The sequence below is a fragment of the Diplodia seriata genome (assembly GCF_021436955.1).
Source record: "Diplodia seriata strain FDS-637 chromosome Unknown scaffold_5, whole genome shotgun sequence".
Taxonomy (NCBI): domain Eukaryota; kingdom Fungi; phylum Ascomycota; class Dothideomycetes; order Botryosphaeriales; family Botryosphaeriaceae; genus Diplodia; species Diplodia seriata.
Genome location: NW_027117312.1, coordinates 2,711,112 through 2,730,643, shown reverse-complemented (window position 1 = coordinate 2,730,643; position 19,532 = coordinate 2,711,112). Strand labels below are relative to the sequence as shown.

General features: G+C 56.7%; 5 protein-coding genes across 5 annotated transcripts; 3 read left to right on the top strand and 2 right to left on the bottom strand.

The window, feature by feature from the left end:
- Positions 1 to 1,227: 1,227 nt before the first annotated feature.
- YMC1 (carrier protein ymc1) lies at positions 1,228 to 2,450 on the bottom strand (the record flags this gene model as incomplete). Its single annotated transcript, XM_066777250.1, has 4 exons — positions 1,228 to 1,869; positions 1,972 to 2,108; positions 2,170 to 2,181; positions 2,351 to 2,450. The coding sequence occupies 4 exons, from the start codon at positions 2,448 to 2,450 to the stop codon at positions 1,228 to 1,230; spliced, it is 891 nt and encodes a 296-aa protein (XP_066633092.1).
- Positions 2,451 to 2,937: 487 nt separating this feature from the next.
- MRP4 (mitochondrial 37S ribosomal protein uS2m) lies at positions 2,938 to 4,285 on the bottom strand (the record flags this gene model as incomplete). Its single annotated transcript, XM_066777249.1, has 4 exons — positions 2,938 to 3,181; positions 3,241 to 3,874; positions 3,934 to 4,182; positions 4,255 to 4,285. 4 exons carry the CDS (start codon positions 4,283 to 4,285, stop codon positions 2,938 to 2,940), a joined length of 1,158 nt encoding a protein of 385 aa, XP_066633091.1.
- Positions 4,286 to 5,955: 1,670 nt separating this feature from the next.
- Positions 5,956 to 9,213, top strand: SLS55_005806 (uncharacterized protein; the record flags this gene model as incomplete). The annotated part of the gene is made up of 4 exons (XM_066777248.1): positions 5,956 to 6,637; positions 6,929 to 7,465; positions 7,522 to 8,891; positions 8,941 to 9,213. 4 exons carry the CDS (start codon positions 5,956 to 5,958, stop codon positions 9,211 to 9,213), a joined length of 2,862 nt encoding a protein of 953 aa, XP_066633090.1.
- A 1,308-nt stretch (positions 9,214 to 10,521) lies between these two features.
- Positions 10,522 to 11,495, top strand: SLS55_005805 (uncharacterized protein; the record flags this gene model as incomplete). Its single annotated transcript, XM_066777247.1, has 2 exons — positions 10,522 to 11,326; positions 11,470 to 11,495. 2 exons carry the CDS (start codon positions 10,522 to 10,524, stop codon positions 11,493 to 11,495), a joined length of 831 nt encoding a protein of 276 aa, XP_066633089.1.
- A 1,786-nt stretch (positions 11,496 to 13,281) lies between these two features.
- SLS55_005804 (uncharacterized protein) lies at positions 13,282 to 17,901 on the top strand (the record flags this gene model as incomplete). Its single annotated transcript, XM_066777246.1, has 1 exon — positions 13,282 to 17,901. The coding sequence occupies one exon, from the start codon at positions 13,282 to 13,284 to the stop codon at positions 17,899 to 17,901; it is 4,620 nt and encodes a 1,539-aa protein (XP_066633088.1).
- Positions 17,902 to 19,532: the final 1,631 nt, after the last annotated feature.

The window sequence follows — 19,532 nt, the reverse complement described above, 5'->3', positions numbered from 1 at the left end:
CCCGAATGCTTGACAGGAAAGGAGGCACCTTTCAGACATCAGGACGAACGGGACGATGGCAAGAATGTGATCTACGACGGGCCTTTCGTCTTCACGTATCCCGCTCTTTCACGTGTATCTGGAGTTCTGTCCTGTTTAGTTAGGAGAGCTCAAATTTGATAGATCTTTTGTCTTCTCTTTACCATCCCTGAGGTTCCGATGCCTCTCCCCCCCTCCTTCCTGCAGAGTGCAAGTGACCGCAAGTGCATGTGGCTATCGTATGCCCCCGCTTCCACTTTCACGCCTGAACGCATGCGTGAAGTCTCCGTGAACGCAACACATAACCCCTCTACCCTATCATCCACGTCTTCTCTCCCACGAACACAACAGGGTTGCAGAAGATTTGAGCTCTTTCAAGGCCAACTGAGGATGCTATACTCTTCCCATGTGGGTGAGTAAGGTAGTTGAAACCAATGTTCCGGATGTTAATATGAGTTTCGAATGCAGATAATCGCGTCCAGATATTTGATTCACCCGCCTGCGTAGGTGAAGTTCAATAATTCCTGTAAGACGGCGATTTGCTCCGGCGCTAAAATAGAGCTATTCGGCAGCTTCAAGCAAAACGCAAGGTGTGGTGCGTCTTCTTTCTTCTCAATCTGGCCGGTCCTTAGCTTCCATCGCCGAAGTTCGTTGATAGCCGTCTCCTTATTGCGTGATAAGGCCCTAACAACACTAGTTTGTGCGACAGTTCCTTCCACATAGGTCTTCGGGCGGACTGTCTGGTGTACATATGAGAAATAAGGTCTCATTGGGCTATTCCATCACGCGGGTGAAAGAGAGAGAGAGAGAGAGCACCTGAAACCGATGCACAGAACTTGGGTATTACTCTATCATAGCAGACGTGGTTCAATACAATCCAAACCACCACGGCAGGTCACAAAACAACCGAGCCCATCCGGATCTGCTTCGCAGAATCACTGCAGCATACTTACGTGGGCAGTTGGATCCAATGCCCGGACGTAGATGCGAGTCTTTAACGCAGACAGATTCGTCCGGGGAGTGCAACTGACAACGTAGGAAGAGTAGCGTCTCCGGCAAGGGCTTAGAGGGCTCAAATCTTCCGTCGCACGCTGTGCCACCTAGGTGAGCATGCGCATGGTCAACTCGACCCTACACGCGTATGTTAGCAAACGCCCACATGGCGACCTACGCTGGCACAAAGCGCCGCAGAGTAGAAGAGAGAGAGACTTACACAGCAAAAGTGCCCGCGCTAACCGGCATCGCCCTGAAAAGCGTCGGGAGGATGCCCTTCCAGAAACCGCCCAAGCCCTCGTGCGCCCACGTCTTCTTGAAGCAGTCCGTCATGCTCTTGTAGCGCTGCTCCTTGCCGAAGCCATCGCTCTGCATCTTGCTCTTGACGACGTCGAACGGATAACTACCCAACCACAGCGCCTCGCCGGCCAGGCCGCCGTACAGGGCCACCTTCGGGGTGGAAATCTCGCGGCGGTCGATCTTGTTCCTTTTCGCGTCCGCGTTCATCAGGTACTCGAACGACAGGAACCACACGCCGTACGCCTGCGCCTCGCGCAGGATCGTGACCGCCTCGCCGCGGTACAGGCCGCGCAGCACGCCCTCGTGCGCCGCCAGCTTGCGCACGCAGTCGAGCGGGCCCGAGTACAGCCGGCCCGCGCCGTGCGGCTGCGTCTGCAGCCGGATGCGCACGTGCTCGATCGGCCCCGAGATGCCCGCGTTGGCGATGCCCGCGAAGGCGCCCGCCGCGTAGTACTGGCCGTACGAGAGGTCGTGCGAGCCGAGCGGCCCGCCGCGTGCGATGTTGCGCGCTTCGAATTGGCGGCGCGCGTAGTGGAAGGCGCCGAATTGGACGGAGACCTGGACGGGTGTGAGCGGGGGCTTTGGGCGGCTTGGGAGGATTTGGGTCCTGGAGATGTGGTGTTTGACGGGGAGAGAAGGATGCAGTAAAAGTTGACTTACACATGCGCCGATTCCAATGAGAGGCGTCAGGGTGCCCTTGTAGAAGGCAAGAGGACCCTCATTCTTCCAGATCTTGGTACCGGCGTCCACAGCGCCGGAATACTGCTCGGACGTCTGCAGACGGACCTTGACAATATCTTGCGGGCTGAGTTAGTTTGAATCCAGGGGGGATACAAGAAATCCTGCTTTTCCACATACCGAATGGTTGACCTGTCAAGAGGCAGAATTAGCATTGGTTCATCGTCCGCATGCATGTTACATAGAGAGTAAGGAGAGGAAGATGGTGCGGCGGAAGATAAAAAGAATCGCGCAGGAGGCGTGGCACATTGCAGGGCAACGAAAAGATTGAAGAGGCAGAAATGCATCCCACTATACTCACCAAGTAGCACCTGAGCAATGCCACCGGCGGCACCAGCGAACAGGTCCTTCACGGTCCTGGCAAGGCCACCCGTCTCCTCAAGCTCTGCCTCGACACCCATTTTGCGCGCGGGTGAGTCAGAAACGATGCAGCAGCAGCAGCAACAGTACCCAAAAGCTGGAAGCGAGGGGGATGGGAAATGCGGCGCTCAGGGACCGCGATTGATGGTCCAGTGGAGGGCTGCTGATTTATGCGGGTGGTAAGATCAAGGTTTGAGTGGGTTCCTGGAGCACGGTGTGCAAGCACTTCCGTGATCGGCGGTTTGATGTTTTGGGATGGCGTGCTTGACTCGCTTGGCCCCGCGCTACGGAGCTGTCGGGGCTGCTGGAGCCCGCCAATACCGCCGACCCTTCGGAGGTGGCTGATGTTGCCGGCGACGGGGCTTACTCATCCATCCGACGCGTGCCCCACCAGCGCCTTCACACCTGCATGCACGTCAATCGTCACGCGGCATTGCTTCTTAGCTGTCGGCGTGCTTTCCTTGAGGCCTGCCGTCTTGCCCGCATGTGCCAAGCTCGTTATCGTACACATATACACAGAACTTTATTTTAGATGGCCTCCCGCCCTTCAAGACCCTGCAGAGACGACCCATCTCCCGGCCTTACTGTGGGCTTCTCACCAGCCTGCCCTCCTTCCTGCTGCTTCTGCTTGGAGGCAAACGTATCAGGCTCCTCGAGCTTCGCCCGGCCCTTGTACGTGACAATGCCCTGGCGGGCCGCCTCCAACCGAAGTTTCTGGCCCTCCTCGCCTGCTCTGCCCAGCACTCCGGCAATAACGTTGGTGCACCGCAGACTGTGAAAACCCAAGTCAGTATTGAAAACATGAACCGTCCCGTCGCTAGTAGAGCTTACCTGTCATCGTTCGCGGGGATCGGGTACGTGACCCAGGTGGAATCAGCATCCGTGTCGATGATGCCGATGGTGGGAATGTGGTTGAGCCCGCACTCGTGCAGAAGCACATAGTTCTCGAGCGGGTTCAGGCACACGACCAGGTCGGGCTTCAGCACCGGCTGATCCGTCAACTGGTCCTCAAAATCCGGCATATCTCGGTCCAACTCATCCACCACCTTCAACTTGCAGTTGCCCAGAATCTGCTGCCCGTTGGTGACGCTGCCCGGGATCCACCGATCGAAGAGATGGCAGCCTCTGGCCAACTTAGCCGCCTTGACAACGCTCCTATCCTGCCCGTTTCTCGTTCCCACAAACAGGACGAGGCCGCCTCTTCTGCAGACTTCTGTCACGACCTTCGCCGCCCGTCTCAAGTACGCCGCCGTCTGATCCAGCGAGATGATGTGGATCCCATCTCTGATGCCAAATATGTAGCGGGCGTTCGAGGGGTTCCAGACAGATGTGGCGTGGCCGAGATGGGCCTGCGAGGCGAGAAGCAGCTCAAGCGTGACATCCTCCGGCCGGGGCGGGTTCGTGATCAGCGTATGCGGCTGGTAGTGTGGTTCGGGCGCGGTGCCAACGGGTTTCAGGATACGTTCTGCACAGGTCCGCTGTCAATTGTGACTTCTCGGGGGGTGGGAAGTAGGCTCGACGTACCCAGTTCCTTCTTGTTGTACCAATTCACGGCGACAGTGGGATCCGTGAGAGCAGCCTGGCGAGCGGCGTTCGGGTTGTACGAAGGCACGGGCTGCGGCATGGAGCTGTTAAGCGCCGTCTCGATGGAGCGCGTCTCCTTCAGCGAGTTGTCGGCGCTGTGCTCGAGCAAATCAACGTCGGACGCGAACGAGCGGCGCCATTGCCGTGCAGGCGCCGCTGCTGCGTTGGCTTGTGCAAAAGCACTGCGGCCTGGGGTGACGTGAGCGGTCAGTATGCGACAATTGTGCAGAGGGCGCACGCTGGATGCGGAGGGCGGCTTACCTGTGCGCGCAGCTAGTCGCCGGACAATCATTGCGGTGATGGTGGGTTCTGCGGTGTCTCGCGCAGGCGGATTCACTGCTCTTCGCAACGGAAGGGCCCGTGCACGCTTTACTCAGAACGGCCATCACGATTTGACACGACCGGGAGAAGGGCTGTACAAAACTCTGGAAATCCGCCGCAAAAATAGGGAGACAAATCCAACGCAAATTAAGTAGTAGACTCGGTCTGGTTTATATGTCACTGCTCACAAGATGTCAGGCCATGGATGAGCAATGGCAAGAAGCGATTCCCCGTTCACGTGCGGTTGTCTATTACTGACCTGGGCAACCACCTAAGCAGCACCAGAGCTGTTCCTTTCGATTACCGCATTGAATTGAGCTTTCCACGATTGGAAGTCACTCCTAAAAAAAATTTGCCTTTTTATAACAGCCGATTCTAGATTTGCTCATGCTTAAGCTTGGCAGTTTATGGAAGGTGGCCTTACTCGACTTATGCTTGTCCAGGTGAGAGCATAACAACCTTTGCTTCGGTTTGGTGCTGGATAACACGCATTTTGTATGTGGAGCATCAACTTGCTATCAGTGCTCTCGCTTGGAATTTGTGGCCGGGGGCAGCCCGGAAATCTGTGACATCTTGCAGACCGGAACCATCTCCGAGGAATTGGAATCCAACTCCTTCACGGTCCCTATGACGTATACTGACGAGCGATCTCATGTCACTGAAGCCATCCATTGCGCGTGAATAGCTGTGGTTAGTGGTGGGATTTCCCTCGTAAAACCATGCAATGGATGGATTGCCGGGATATCGGTAGATTGACGACCCACGATATTGGTCTAAGCAAACGGGTGGATCCGTCTTTGAAAATAGTTAAGCGGGTCGAGGAATTTAAAGACGTGTGGATGAGGCGAAATCAAAGCTGTAGCCGGTAGTCCTTACCACTCACAAAACATTCAGCAGGCAATAAAGCTCGACTAGACCTCCTCGGACAACAAACGCGTCCTATTCGTGACGAACAAGCACGCCTTCTCGAATAAGTATGCCTAGCGGCGAATAAGCGTTCAACAGCCTGGCCGAGAATCCACTTTTGCGCAACGTGGGGGATATTGGCATTGCATCCTTCTCGAACTCTCATAGAACGGCATGTCCATCAAAAGGCTTGGCAGGCTGTGGACACCGTGGACTGCGGCAGGCGCCCGGCCATGTCGTCATAGCTCGTGCTGGCAAAACTCACGCCCGGAAGAGTGGTTCTCGCGTGGGCGCAATGGACAAGCTTGTGTGCGCTGCGGTGATGCCAAGGCTGGAGCGTCCCGCCCGGTGGAGGCTCATCCGGGAGACGGAGATGATGTTGTGCATCGGTCGAGTCGTGAGGCTCGAAATACAGCTGCTCTCGGCCCACGTGATGGCCGCACGTGCCATACCCAACCGATCCTGTCTCCGTGCTGCGCCCGACCTCCGCGCTGCACGCTGATGAGATAACTCTGCAACCCTCCGCCCCGCCGACGCAGAAACCCTCCCTCGCACCGACGCAGGCGCCCCGGCGACCGCCTACCCGCCACAACAGCTATCCTCAGAGCCCTCTTGGGCCGCACCGATCCTTCATGCCGCCGGGCAGCCCGCGCCAACCTTACGAGTAGCGGGTGATCTCCATCGATCCTCGGTCGTTCGCATCCCAGCTCTTCGATCTGAACATCCTCCGCCACGATGAATGGCTACTACCCGATCGAACAGTCCGGCTCCGGGGACAGCATGATGGGCGTGATGACCCAGGATGGCATGGGCGCCGACATGGTCGGTGGCCAGTCACTGGACGACATAGTCAACCAGAACTCCAAGACCATGCGGCGTCAAAGCGTCCCCATGCACTACAACTCCGCTCAACCCTCGGGCCTGGAAGGCGACATGCGGCGCGTGTCCATGATGGAGTTCAGCGGTGCTTCGCCAGGCCAGTTGGACCAATTCCAGTTCGATCCCGCCACCGCTGCCCCGAACATGGACAGCATGGTCGGGGATGCCTTCGCACGCCGCGACCACGGCTACCAGCGCCGGCGACCATCCTCCGGCGATATCGGCATGGACACGCGACTCCACAACTCCCAATCCGGCTACGGCAACATGGCGCCGCCTGGTTCCTACGCATCGCCGCTTGCCCCGACGTCTGGCCTGGACATGGGCATGACCAGCCCTTACGTGTCTTCTGGACTGCCTATGAGCATGAACATGACAGACCCGTCACTCAGCATGATGAACACAGGAGACGGCACACCAATGAGCATGTTCTCGCAGGCACAATTCGCATCGCCGATGATGGGGTCACCCATTGGTCAAGATTTCACCGATTCCATGCAATCTATGCCCGATCCCGGCGGAAGCGGAGGCCCGGGGAGTATGGACCTCAATGTCACCTCTGAAAATCCTACCCCAGTTCGTCGCAACAGCCAAGATAATAGCGCTACTCCGAGCGCTCATTCGAGCCGGCCCCCGAATGGCAATATGCCACAGCCACAGTCGGTCCCTGCCCACAGCCCGGGCACTACGTCCTACGGACATGAGCGGCAGCAGCAGCCTATGACACACTCTGGGGGTTCCGTAGGACGGCCATTACCCTGGTCAACTCCGCCAGGTAATACAGAAAGTCAACTCATAAGGTGCTAATCGTGACTGACCGTTCCAACAGGGGGATTCCCGTCTACCATGGCAAACAGGCCTCACATTGAAACTCAGTTCCACAACGCCTATTCTTCAAGTGGATTCGATATGCTCGGCGTTCTCATGCGAGTCGCAACCAGACCGAAACCCGAGATCAACATTGGATCTGTCGACCTCTCTTGCGCGTTCGTCGTTTGCGACGCGGAAAAAGATGACAGCCCTATTGTCTACTGCTCTGAAAATTTCGAACGCTTGACTGGATATACGCGGCACATGATCCTCGGGAGAAATTGTCGATTCTTACAATCCCCGGACGGCCAGGTTGAGGCTGGAACGAAAAGAAAATATGTCGACGACGATTCCGTGCTCTACCTCAAGAACATGATCAACACTCGCAGAGAAGCTCAGATCAGCTTGATCAATTATCGACGCGGAGGCCAGCCGTTCATGAACCTGCTTACCATGATTCCAATCACGTGGGACGATAGTGAAGTTGTGAAGTTCTTTGTCGGGTTTCAGGTCGACTTGGTCGAGCAGCCTAATTCGGTGACGAACAAAAATCCTGGTACGTTTCCGCACTTGACGTGCGACATTTCTAAGTGTCCTGCTGACATTCTCCAGATGGCACTTACAGCATCAATTACCAGCGCTCGGTCGGCATGCCGAGGTACGTACTCAATACCCCTGAAACAGGATCATCAACGGAGCTGGGTCAAACAATTCCGCGCGATGACGTTTCCGCTCTTCTTGATACTCTCGTCAACGGAGAAAACGAGGCCTCAAAGCGTCTATGGGACAAGGCTCTCCTGGAAAACACCGACGACGTCATTCATGTTCTTTCGCTCAAGGGACTTTTCCTTTACCTCTCCCCATCTGCTGCACGAGTCTTGGAATACGAGGCCTCCGAACTTGTTGGCACAGCACTGTCGTCCGTGTGCCATCCGTCCGATATCGTACCGGTCACCAGAGAACTCAAGGATACGTCATCCGGATCTTCGGTAAACGTGGTCTTCCGCATCAGACGCAAGCATAACGGTTACATGTGGTTCGAAGGCCACGGATCACTCCATACAGAACAAGGGAAGGGACGTAAGTGCATCATACTCGTGGGCCGTGAGAGGCCAGTGTATGCACTGAGTAAGCATGACATCGAATCCAATGGTGGAATCGGAGACAACGAACTGTGGACCAAGATGTCGACATCCGGAATGTTTTTGTTTGTTTCGTCCCATGTCAGGTCGCTCCTCGATCGTCAACCTGACGATCTGGTCGGTACGAGCATCCAAGCTCTCATGCGCCAGGAGTCCAGGCAAGACTTCCACCGGATCCTGGAGATAGCGCGAACTGGCAAGAAAGCTTCAGTCAAGCACGAGATGATGAACAAGCGAGGACAGGTTCTCCAAGCGTTCACCACAATCTACCCCGGAGATGCCGTGGAAGGCCAAAAGCCAACGTTTGTAATAGCGCAGACGAGATTGTTGAAATTTGCTCGCGGCTCAGCTAGCGCAAATACTCGACCGAGCATCTACCCCAAGCATGATTCTGGAAGCTCGATCGGTTCCACTCCCACACAAGGCACACAAAACACCGGATCGATGCAGACACCTGGCAGTCTGGCCCATGGTTTGCCTCCCAGCCAGTTCATCAACACGGATGGCTCTGCAATCACCACAGCTGGCCAGCACGGTCTGAAACTTGGTCATCAGGACGCAAGCCTGGCGTCCGAAGACAATGTTTTTGAGGAGCTCAAGACGACCAGGAGTACCAGTTGGCAATATGAGCTGCGACAAATGGAAAAGCGGAATCGACTTTTGGCGGAAGAGGTCCAAAGCCTACTGGCTGCCAAAAAGAAGAGGAAGAGAAGAAAGGGGGCGGGCCAGATGCAGAAGGACTGCGCCAACTGCCACACAAGAGTGACACCAGAATGGCGGAGAGGACCTAGCGGCAACAGGGATCTGTGCAACAGCTGTGGGCTTCGCTGGGCTAAGCAGGTGAGTCGAGTCGTCCATCCTATGCTGCATAGCAACTAACGCAGCGCAGAACGGCCGTGTTTCACCACGAACAACCTCGCAGCACTCGGTGCATTCGGCGGGCAGTGACAAGGCCAGTAAGACCAGCGCATCGCCGCTTGCCCATTCGCAGACGGTCAACAACACCGACGGCGGCATCACCGAACACACTTCGGGCATGTCGAACGGAAACCCCAACAAGGTGGCCAAAACGGAATCGGCGGCTTCGCAGGGCCTTGGTCCTGCGGGTGCGGGTGCCAACATACCCCCGAAGATCGACGAGGCAGCCGACGAGCCCGATTGAGTCTTTTCGCTACTTCGAGAAGGTCCATGGCGACCACGTGAAGCGCCCTCTGAGCATGGCTCCGGTCTCTCGCTCGGGGGCTGATATTTCCTTTGTTTCCCTCCATGATTTACGACCATCGCGCAGGACTCGATGTGCCCTTCTGCGACATAATTGCGCCGCCTTTCATTTCGGTCTGTCAGGTTTACGATCTTGTGTCTAATGAGGCCTTTGCACGGTCTCCTCGATACCCATGTTTTAGAAGGGACATGCAACGACGCTGCACCATACTTCGTTATACATACTTTGCTAACAGGGCGGGGTGGTTTGTTTTCATTTGGCGAGGCGTTGTTTGCAGCGGCAGGAAGTCTGTTTAGGCGGCTGGGAAAAGGGAATGATATCTTCAGCGGGGGGCAGGCATATTTGAAACGTACACACGGATTGGGGCGGGGGGACTGCGGGCTGGCGGGCACTGGCCGACGGCGATGGGGGGTTTCTGCTACACGGATTGCGCGACTTGAGACTGGAAGAAATGAAGCACCGGTTTTGCCATGCACGTGCGGGGCAGCTCTTAACTCTATTTGCACGGTGTGGATGCGCGGACGGCAGATAGATTTGTTTCGCGTTTCACACGGCGTGGGCTTACGCTCGCTACGTGTCTCGCGGGCTGGCCAGCGGATGGCCAGGGAGGCGCGGGCCGGCAGTGGACGGCGGCCAAAGCCGCACACTACTGTACTCCATGGGTGGTTTGCGGAGACGGCTACGGTTGGCCGCTGGGGGCCTGGATCTACAGACCGCCCGCGCCTGACGTGACGCTTCGCGGCCGGCGACGAAGCTGAGACGAGCCTGCTGCGGCGGTGGGCGCGGTTCAAGATAGGTAGAGCTAGCCCCTGGTCACTGCGCAGCTCGCGTCCGACGCTAAGCCAGGTGTTGCCGCTGCCGCGCTCCCTCCGTCGTCGACCACTGCGCGCGACTCACGAGAGCTGCAGTCAGAATCCCAGCCCGCCGCTGCCCACTGCCCGCCGCCCTCAGTCCCGCGACCGCACGAGCACGACCAGCCGTCAGCATGCCCACGGGCGCCGTCCACCGCGCGCTCCCCACCTGTGCCTGATCCGCGCCCGACGTCTCCGAGCCCGCGAGGTTGCAACCGCGTGGTAGCACACCCTGGATCGCTGGCCCATTACGCTACGCTGTTTCACCAATCCGCACGCCTGCAGCTCCACCGTGACATAAGCCGTGCTTCGAGTGCACCTCGCGCGCCCGCAGCATTGAGTCCCGCTCTCCCCCATCCCACACCCCGAGCACACCTGAGCCGCGGCCTGTTTCGCCATGGCTCCCTCCCCAGCGCCAGCGCCGCGCCGGCCGTGGGAAGACGAAGACGCCTCCACCCTGGGCCATGAGGGCGACGACGAGTTCGACGAGGCGCCCGCCTTCGACAGCGCCCCGGTCCATCCCATTGCCTGCATGCAGGGCGCCTTCGAGGAGTCGATCATAGAGGCCGAGGATTCGGAGCAGGAAAAAGTGAAGTCCAAGCGGGCCGGTGGCGCGCAGGCCCGCCGCCAGCGCATGCTGGAGCAGGACGACTACAACGAGTCGTACAACGCGCAGTGGAGGACCAAGAACCCGACCGCCAAGTACCACCCGCTGTGGAAGCTGGTCGCCCAGATCTCCTTCGGCGTGCATCTGCTCAACCAGCAGCTGGCCAAGAGCGACGAGGAGGTGTCGCGCATCCTCAAGACGCATGTGCAAGAGGTCGACCAGTTCCTGGAGAAGACGACCGAGGACTTCGAACTGGCGCTTGCCGATATCCAGGAGCGCATCAACCACCTCAAGCTGCCGCTGGAGCACGTCAACATCTTCGACATGATGCTGGACGACAGGCAGTTCCGCACCTCCATCATCGAGGGCAACGAGAAGATCGAGAAGATCGTGGAGCGCACCGCCCGGGCCATGAACGATTCTCTGGTCGACGTGGAGAAGGGAGCGGAGGCGACCGACGAGCTCTCGCGCTACTTGGTCCGCATTGGAGCCCACTGGGCGGAGGGCGACGACGAACTGATGGACATATACATGGCCATGTGCGGAAACTCGGAGGGCTGGCTCGAGTGTCTGAGGAATCTTCAGACAAAGGGAAGTGAGTTGGGGCTTGCACTAGCGCAGCTGGGCAGCATTCTTAATGAGATGACGAAGAGGGCGGGTGTTGCAAGCAGGAGAAGCATCGTAAGTCGCGGTGAAGGAAGGGCGGTTGTGCACCAGTTGACTAATTGAGATCTTCAGATTGCCCATCGGACGCCAGATGCTGATTCACGGCCTGGCTCGCGATCAACGTCGAGGTCGACGCCGCGGACTGTCTCTAGACAGAGCTCAAGGCCGCGACTTGTCAGCCCGCCGGATTCTGCTTGGGCGTCGCCCCGAGGCACGCCCTTGCCGGGCGACAAGCCTCTTCCCCGCGCGCCCGACTCGCTGAGTCCTGCAGTGACCGGCGCTCTCCACAGGTCACAGTCCCGGCCTCCGCAGAAACACCACACCGTTCCTTTGGAGCAGAGATTCGAGCACCCTAGGCCGCCACCCCGAAGCCCGGCGGGTTCGAGTAATTCCATGCTGAGCCCCACTATCCAGCAAAGGGAGAGGAGGAGACAGAGGACTCCGGAGCCACGCCTGGAGACACCAATCCCACCGGAATGGGCAAGCCGGGGCACCACGCCCGACGGTTCTCGGGCGACCACGCCCAATTCCAGATCGCCTGCGCGATCTCCTGCGCGCTCGCCTGCGCGGTCACCTGCGCGATCACCCACGCGTTCACCAGCACAGCCTGAACATCATTACCAAAGCGCTGTACCCCCATCACCCGCGCCTGCTTCTGCGCGACCTCCCAACACGTCGTCACATGTGAAGACTCCCAGCAATCTTCGTAAGCGACTGTCGATCCGCGGTAGCCGAGAGAAGCCAAGTTCACCTATGGTAGATTCAGCGTACTCTTCTGGCTCACCATCCTCAAGGTCCTCTGACAACGAGAGGAAAGCCACGACGCTTTCCCCAACCCCTAACAAAAATCCATCGTCCAGGCCGGGCACGAGCCAAAGCCGCAACCCGTCCGGACACAAGTTTGGGCTCTTCCCGCCCTCTTCGCCCACCACGCCTGCTTTGTCCATTAGATCCGGCGTTACGGGAAGCACTCTTTCCAAAACGACTACCCTCAACACAAACGACTCACGGCCGAGCACTGCTGTCACCCGGCCCAGCACGTCTGCCTCTAATTACAGCACCAGCACCGCTTCAGGCATGAAGCGAAGGTCGAGTCTGAGAGGGCTCCGCAACATCTTCCGTCGAAAGCACTCGACAAACAAACTCGGGCCGACCATGGAGTCTGAAGCAGAATAATGCGGTCACGAGGGGGATGCACTCCATCCATACTTGGAGGCGTTTATTGTTTTTTTTTACCTTCGCTGTGTTTATTTCGATACCCATTCTCATACCGGGGCTTCCACACCGGTGTCCATTGTCCCCATTGTCAGCGTTTCGAAGCCGTATTGGTAACGAATGTCTATGAACATATTTTTTCGCGGACGATCATTTTTGAAATGGTTTTAATTGTCGATTGGATAGTACATTTCCAGAAAAAGGGTGTCTGAGTGCTTCTGGTAGCCTCCATCTCGGGTCTTTGTTCGGGAGCATGCATAGCATTGGGAGGGCACACCGTCCGCGAGAGCATTGCATTGCATCAGCTTGGGTCTGAAAAGGGACTGGAACGCATCATAAGTTCGAATGCGTCGAAATTGGGTTTCTGTAATTCCATGTGCTTCCCGCGCGCGAGGAGAGGTTGTTGCCGTTCCCTCTTGCCTTGTTCGCTCCGTGCTGAGCCTTCCCGTTTAATCGTCCCTGCCGGCCCGCAACGTGAAGAGGCCACGCATGGCACTTGCTCTTTGCACCCAGCGTCTGCTTCAGCGCGCTGTTGCGTCCTGCTTGGTTTCCTTCGTCTTCCTGTCACTCCACCCCTCATCTCTCTCTCTCTCGTTGCATCGCGTTCCCGCCTCGCGTCGTCGAGGCTTCTTTGGCATCGGTTTGGATACCTCGGCTTCCTTGGCCACAATGCCGCTCACGGAGCTGGACCCCAATGTCAGCGGCCGGCTGAGCCGTGCCTCCAACATGTCGTCTGGCTCGAGAGGCACGCGGAGGTCGACCCAGCCACAGTCCGACATGCTCTCCTCCGGCGTCATGAACATGCTACGAACCTCGACTGAGCTCGGGGACATCGGCAGCCTGTCTAGCGGGGTTCCGAGCGGCTCGTCGTTCAAGAAGGCTGCGAGGGCGTCCCAGGTCTCGCGGCCCGCCCATCGCCGACGCAGCAACTACCACCACAGCTCGCACATGTCCATCGGCTCCAACCAGACGCAGACTACGAACGGCATTTCCAGCAAGCATCGATCTCGCCCCTCGACCTCTTCGGTCCCTCGCAGGTCCATTACCAGCAGCCTTAACGTTCCTCAGTTCGTGCCAGATACAGTATCGCCCACGATGATGAACCTGCCGGGCACCTCGCCTCTTGTCCCTCCGGCCCGCCTCTCCAAGGAAGTGCGTTCATACTCCCTGACAAACCACTATGTCCCACCCCAGAAGCTGTCCGCGCCGCGGTCGTTTGCCAGCCTCAGGCACCCGGAGCCTGTTCAGAGACCTCGTTCCCCATATCGATATCCCACTCGCCTCAAGCGTCCGGGCTATCGCTCTCCCTCTCCTGCGATGAGCGATGTCACTAGCGGTCCGCCGAGGAGATATCATGGCCAATCGTCCATGACAAGAATCAGAACATCGCCCGTGTCGCCCATGCTGCCTCACGAGATGGCTGCTCCACCGTTCCCGCCAGGCTTCCACAGATCTGCCCAGAGCTCAGCATATACCGTCTCGTCTTTGCCTCCGCACGAGATGGAGCAACTTCTCTACTACAGCCAGCTCAACAGATCGACGTCGAATTTCTCACAGAACCCCTACATGACGTCCGAAATGGCAATGCGTCGCCCGACGGGCCTGAATGGATCCACCCCGATGCTGAGGCCGGTGCCCAGAAGGTCCATGACTTCGCTGACGAATGGCACCGACTCCGATGCTCCATCGTCAGGGCCGCCCTCCTTGGGGCCCCAAACCCCAAGAGTTAGCCACTCTACCGAAGTCATGTTCCATCAGGCTGCTTCGCCTCTCACTGAGGCAGACGTTCTCAACAGCACCGGTGAAGTTGAGACTGAGCAGGCTTTGGAGTACTACGACTATAGTGAGCATTTTGAAAGCATTCAGAAAGAGCCACCGGTCGCTCCAAGGGCCAAAGATTCTCCTGGTGGTTTCGTGAACCACATGAGGTCTATTCTTGGAGAAAATGGGGATGCTGGTCAGCCTCCGCAGATGTCTTACGATCCACATACCCCTAGCCCCGATCATCTCCCAGATGTAGCCGAGCTCGAAGGTTCCCCTGTTGCGTTTCCTGAGCCAGAACCTGTGGAGCTGCCGGCATCTGCAATGCCGTCTCCAATTCCTAGGAGGATTACCCGAGAGATGATTCTTTCTGTCATCGAACCTTCGTCTACGGCAAACGAGTCTACCGATCTGACCTTGGAGAGAAAGGTCCCGATGGAAATGGACGCCAAGGTTGAAAGAAAGATGAGCAGATCTCCAAGTCCTACACCAAGTCCAATGCGGAGCAAGTCGTCTTCATCTACTGGCTCTATGTCCTCAGCTCAAGAGGCACCGGAAACAGATGCATCGGTGGAGGACGATACGCAAGATGATACGCGCCAGAGTGTTGGCCCGGATACGGGTGACGAAGAGTCGGGCATGGGGTCAAAGGTCAGCATACCAACTCGGTTCTCAGTCTCGATTGCTCAAGGCTCGGCTGGATCCCCGGATACTCTTTCTATCGAGGATGCGACAGATACGGAGCCGCAGGTGAAGTTGGAGATTCCAAGCGATCCTACGCACGAGACGGCGCAATCATCAGACAAGTCCATTGGAAGTCCCGGTTCGCTGTTAAAGAGCCTCAGCCCTGCATCTGTGTCAGCAAGGGCCAAGTCTATGTTTTTGACACCAAAGCAATCATCTGTGGATATCAAGGCGAGAATCTCCGCTCCCATCCTCACTACAAGTTCACCTGGGTCAGACCTTCTCGGATTTCCCAAAGCAGCTTTTGATTCAACTCTGCTGCCGTTGGCAGCCAGCTCGCGCCTTTCAGTTCCGAAAGAGCCACCCATGGTGACAACCCCGGTGCAGCTCAAGGCTCAGCAAGAAGAACTAGCACCGGTGTTTCAAACGCCGGCGGCTACTCCTATCACCTTCACGACGGACGATTCTACCCCGGGAAGCGCAACAGTGCAGTCCACAAGTACACACTCCGTTCCAGCTCGATCCTATAGTTCACGCGAAAGCGCGAACACCACCACGCATCTGGTCTGGCCCGTTAAAAAGACCGCGCCGCAGTCATTCGAGCCGAACGAGGAATATCCACCTCAGCATCCGAGTGCTGCCGTCAGCAACCCGATTGTGCAGGACTTGAGGCTGTCCAGCACTCCGAGATATCCAAGCCAGTTGTCCGACGTCAAGGAAGAATCCTGCGAGGAAAGCTGCTCGGATCTCAGCAAACGGCCTTCTACGCGGGTGTCTTCAAACAGATTCTCGACAAATTTCAGGGTTCCGCTCTCGCGTGTTCTGGACGAAGACACGAGCTCATCGGATCTTGACAGGAGGGCATCGGCCAGCTTCAAGGTCCCGCTGGCACGAGGCTCTGCTGCGTCTGCGCAAGGCACTTCCCTCGATTCATTCTTCTTGGCACGAGCGTCATCTTTTAAAGCCTCGAACAACTCTGTCTTCAAATCGCCAAAGCGTGGAACGCTTTCAGATACTCGTTTGATCCCTTCCATGCATTTTAGTCAGATGGACTTGGTTGACAATCTGGGCGACGTGTTTGTTGATCGTTCCACGTTATCTCTGGATGGAGCACCTGTCGAATGGAAGCCTGAGTACCCTGACCCAGACGTATCTCTCGGTCCCATCAGGGAGAAGTACCGCAGTTTCTTCGCCAGTCTTGACGAGACCAGTCATCGTCCTGACTTTCGTCCGAAGACGCCGGAAACCGCTGCTGTTGAATTGCAGGCTGTCGACATGAAGGCCGAAAAGGAAAGTGTGAAGGGAAGTTTCAAGGGAACTGTGAGGACTGAGGACAATCCGCCCATCATTGTGGAACCAGCACGATCCGATGCGATGTCAATAATGTCGAAGCCATCCACTTTGTCTAGGACTAGACCTTACTCACCCGAGGAACTCATAACCGAAGTGGACAGGCTAACCATTCCATCGGTAGCTGGTTTGACTCAGCGTCTTTCTGAACTTCTTCCGTCACTCAAGAGGTACAGTAGTTCTGAGGCAGTGGACGAAAAGGTGAAAGAAGGACAAGATCTGGAAAAGATAATCGAAGATCCGGAGCTCAAGTCGGATGTCCAGGAAATCCGCCATCTGGGAGATCGGCCTGGTCTTTTGAACAACATGAGGTCCTCTTGCCGTTTGAGAGCAATGCCGGGTAGGACAACTATGGTGATTGTCGATGATGACGTCTACGAGGAACTCACGAACCAGTGCAATGGCAATCATAGCGACAAGGACATTCGAGGCCCACGGGTGGAAGAGATCAAGGACACAGAAAGCAGCAACAAATCGTTCAAGAGTGCCAGGGAAAGAAAGGACTCTAGCTCAACGACTCTTGATGTCAGCGTTAGCCAACCTTCCTTGGCGGAGCTGGAGGCTCCGGTACCCGCTCATGTCCGGGAAAAGTCGACGACTGGCGCTGCGGATGAGCAGAACGCTCCGAAAGCACCCGAAGAAGTGAAGCCGTGGGACTTGAACATGAAGTTCCCTTGGAACGAGAGCACCACGGGGATCGACATCACCTTCCCAGTGAAGGCACACGTGCGGAGCCGCTCAACTGGATCTCGGCCTTCGAGGTTGAGGGAGCACTCTCCAGCCTCTTCTGAGTATTCGATAGCGACGGACGGCCAACGCAAAAAGACATCTGGCGAAAGGGAGAATACCACACCGGATAGCACCGAGACTCATGACACTTTCAAGCACAGCCGCAAAGGCAGCCGCCCCTGTGGGAGTGTCATGGGTTCCGTCACGCGGAAACTGGGGCTCACCATGGGGCTTGATGGGGCGATCCGCTCAAGCGTCTCCTTGGACGAATTTGCTCACGACCCGGGCGACCGCTACCCTACGAGTGGGCTAACACCACCGTCGCGCTTCAACCTTGATGATGTCCGGAGCTTCTTCTCGGACGACAGCTCGCAGACGCGGCGCGGAGGCACCTTCCGCAAGCGTCTCACTCGGCTGAGGTCGAAGATCGGACCTCCAGGGACTTTGTCTCGGGCACAATCTGCCGTGGAGCCTCGCACCATTGAGCGCGCCGCAGGCAACTCGTCCGAGGCCGAAAGCACAACGGGCATCACGGCGAACTCGCCGACGGTTACGGGCGGAAGCCTCCAGACCTACGACGGTGCAACGGGCATGCCCAAGTCTGAATTCCGGACCAAGCGGTTCTTCGATAGGATCAAGAGCATGTGGTTCCGCAGTGGCGAGTTCATCAAGAGCTTCGGGACGAAGAAGAAGATGGAGAGACATGAAGCCCGAGAGTGGCTGCAAGACTCGGACGTCAATATGACCCAGCCAGCACTTCCCTAGACGTACCTCTTGCAATAATTGGCTTGCACCGACTGTGTTCCCGTCAAGTTTGGTCGGTTGAGCTGTTCAACGAGACTCACCCAACAACGGCTTCTGTCCTCGGGCAGCGAAAGGTCTGCACCTTGCTGGTTGTTCGCCACACCCTCTTTTTGTTTTCCTGCGGCCGTCCATTTCGCTAAGCACCACTACCGCCTATCCGAGCATTTCCGGAAGAAGAGATCAGGGATTTTCACATGGCAAAACAAGACCGGCGTCTTCCGCAAGCGCAAGCGCCCCTTGCCTTGATTCCAGACGTTTTTGGGCTGGGACTGGTTTCCCTTTCCGGCTATGCGACACGGTTTTATTTATGGATCATGCTGGTTGTGTGCTAATTCTACCACTGTCTTCCTTTCCGGGGAAATCGTCGGGAGGGACGGGCAGTTATTGGCATGTGGCGCATGGTCTAGACGTTTTACAGCAGTAGTAGCGGCCCTTTTTTCTTCTTTTCTTTTTCCTGCGTGCGGGGGATGCAGCAGGAATGTTTGGTTGCGAGCAGCGGGAAGGATCAAGGAAGCTCTAGTGCGCGGGCGGGACAATCAGGGGCAAGTCCCCGCCGCTTATGCAGTAGTATAGTATGTTTGAGCTTAGCAGGCCTTATAGGTGTGTATATTAGCATCATGGCAGCAGCAGATTATCGAAAGATTGTTTACATCGTTCTCCGATTGTGCTTGTTGTTCGTGACGCATGATCCTGGAGCGGATGACTCTCGACTACTGCTTTCCTGCGTTCCACCGACTTGGGTTTCTGCACCTTGCGGGAACGCGTCCGTTTCACCTTTTTACCAGTCCCGTCGCTCGCGCCGTAGCCGTTTCCGGCGACGGGTTCCGCGCAACGGCATGATTGGCGACAACCACACTTTTTCGTCCTACACAGGGCTCCATTTTTCCCATTCTCTAGCTCCGGGTCTTTTCCTCACGCCGAATCTCGTACTACTGCCAGGCTCGAAGGGCCTGATGAAAACGTTTCGTGTCAAGATATGGTAGCCTTCCTCCCAGTATGCTGAATGCTTGCCGTCTGCTTTTCCTACCTGCTGCTGCGCCTCCTCCCTCGGCTTCAACCGGCTTCGCTAGGCTCTTGGTCCCTCGATAAGGACATGTGATGGAGCCAACCGCAAGGCCGGCCGCTCTTAAAGGGCTCTCGGACTCGTCTCGCTCTTGAGCATGTATGTATGTGCTGCGCGTGCCGAACAACGCCTTTCCGTCCATTCTATATCTTTACATTCTGATCAGCGCCGTCGCCTGATCTTTCTGTTCCACAACTTTCTTGTCATTTTTTTTTTACCGTCTCTTCTTAACTTTTTGCCGCGAGGAGCTTGGACTTTTTTCGTTGGTCTCTGTGAGATCGCATCCCAATCCACCGGATCGGTGCAGGAGAAAAAGCTTAAAAGATATATCAAATACAAACGCAACGTACGGATCCGGCCTGTTTCACATCATTCTGGGATTATTTTCTCATTTTTTTCCCGCGGCTTCATTTCGACTGTTTCTCTGGCAAAAGGAAAAGGATAAGGAAAAAAAAGGTTATACATTGGATTTGCCCCACAGATTTTGACATTTAGGTGCTTGTTGTTCATCATCATCACCACCCATTCA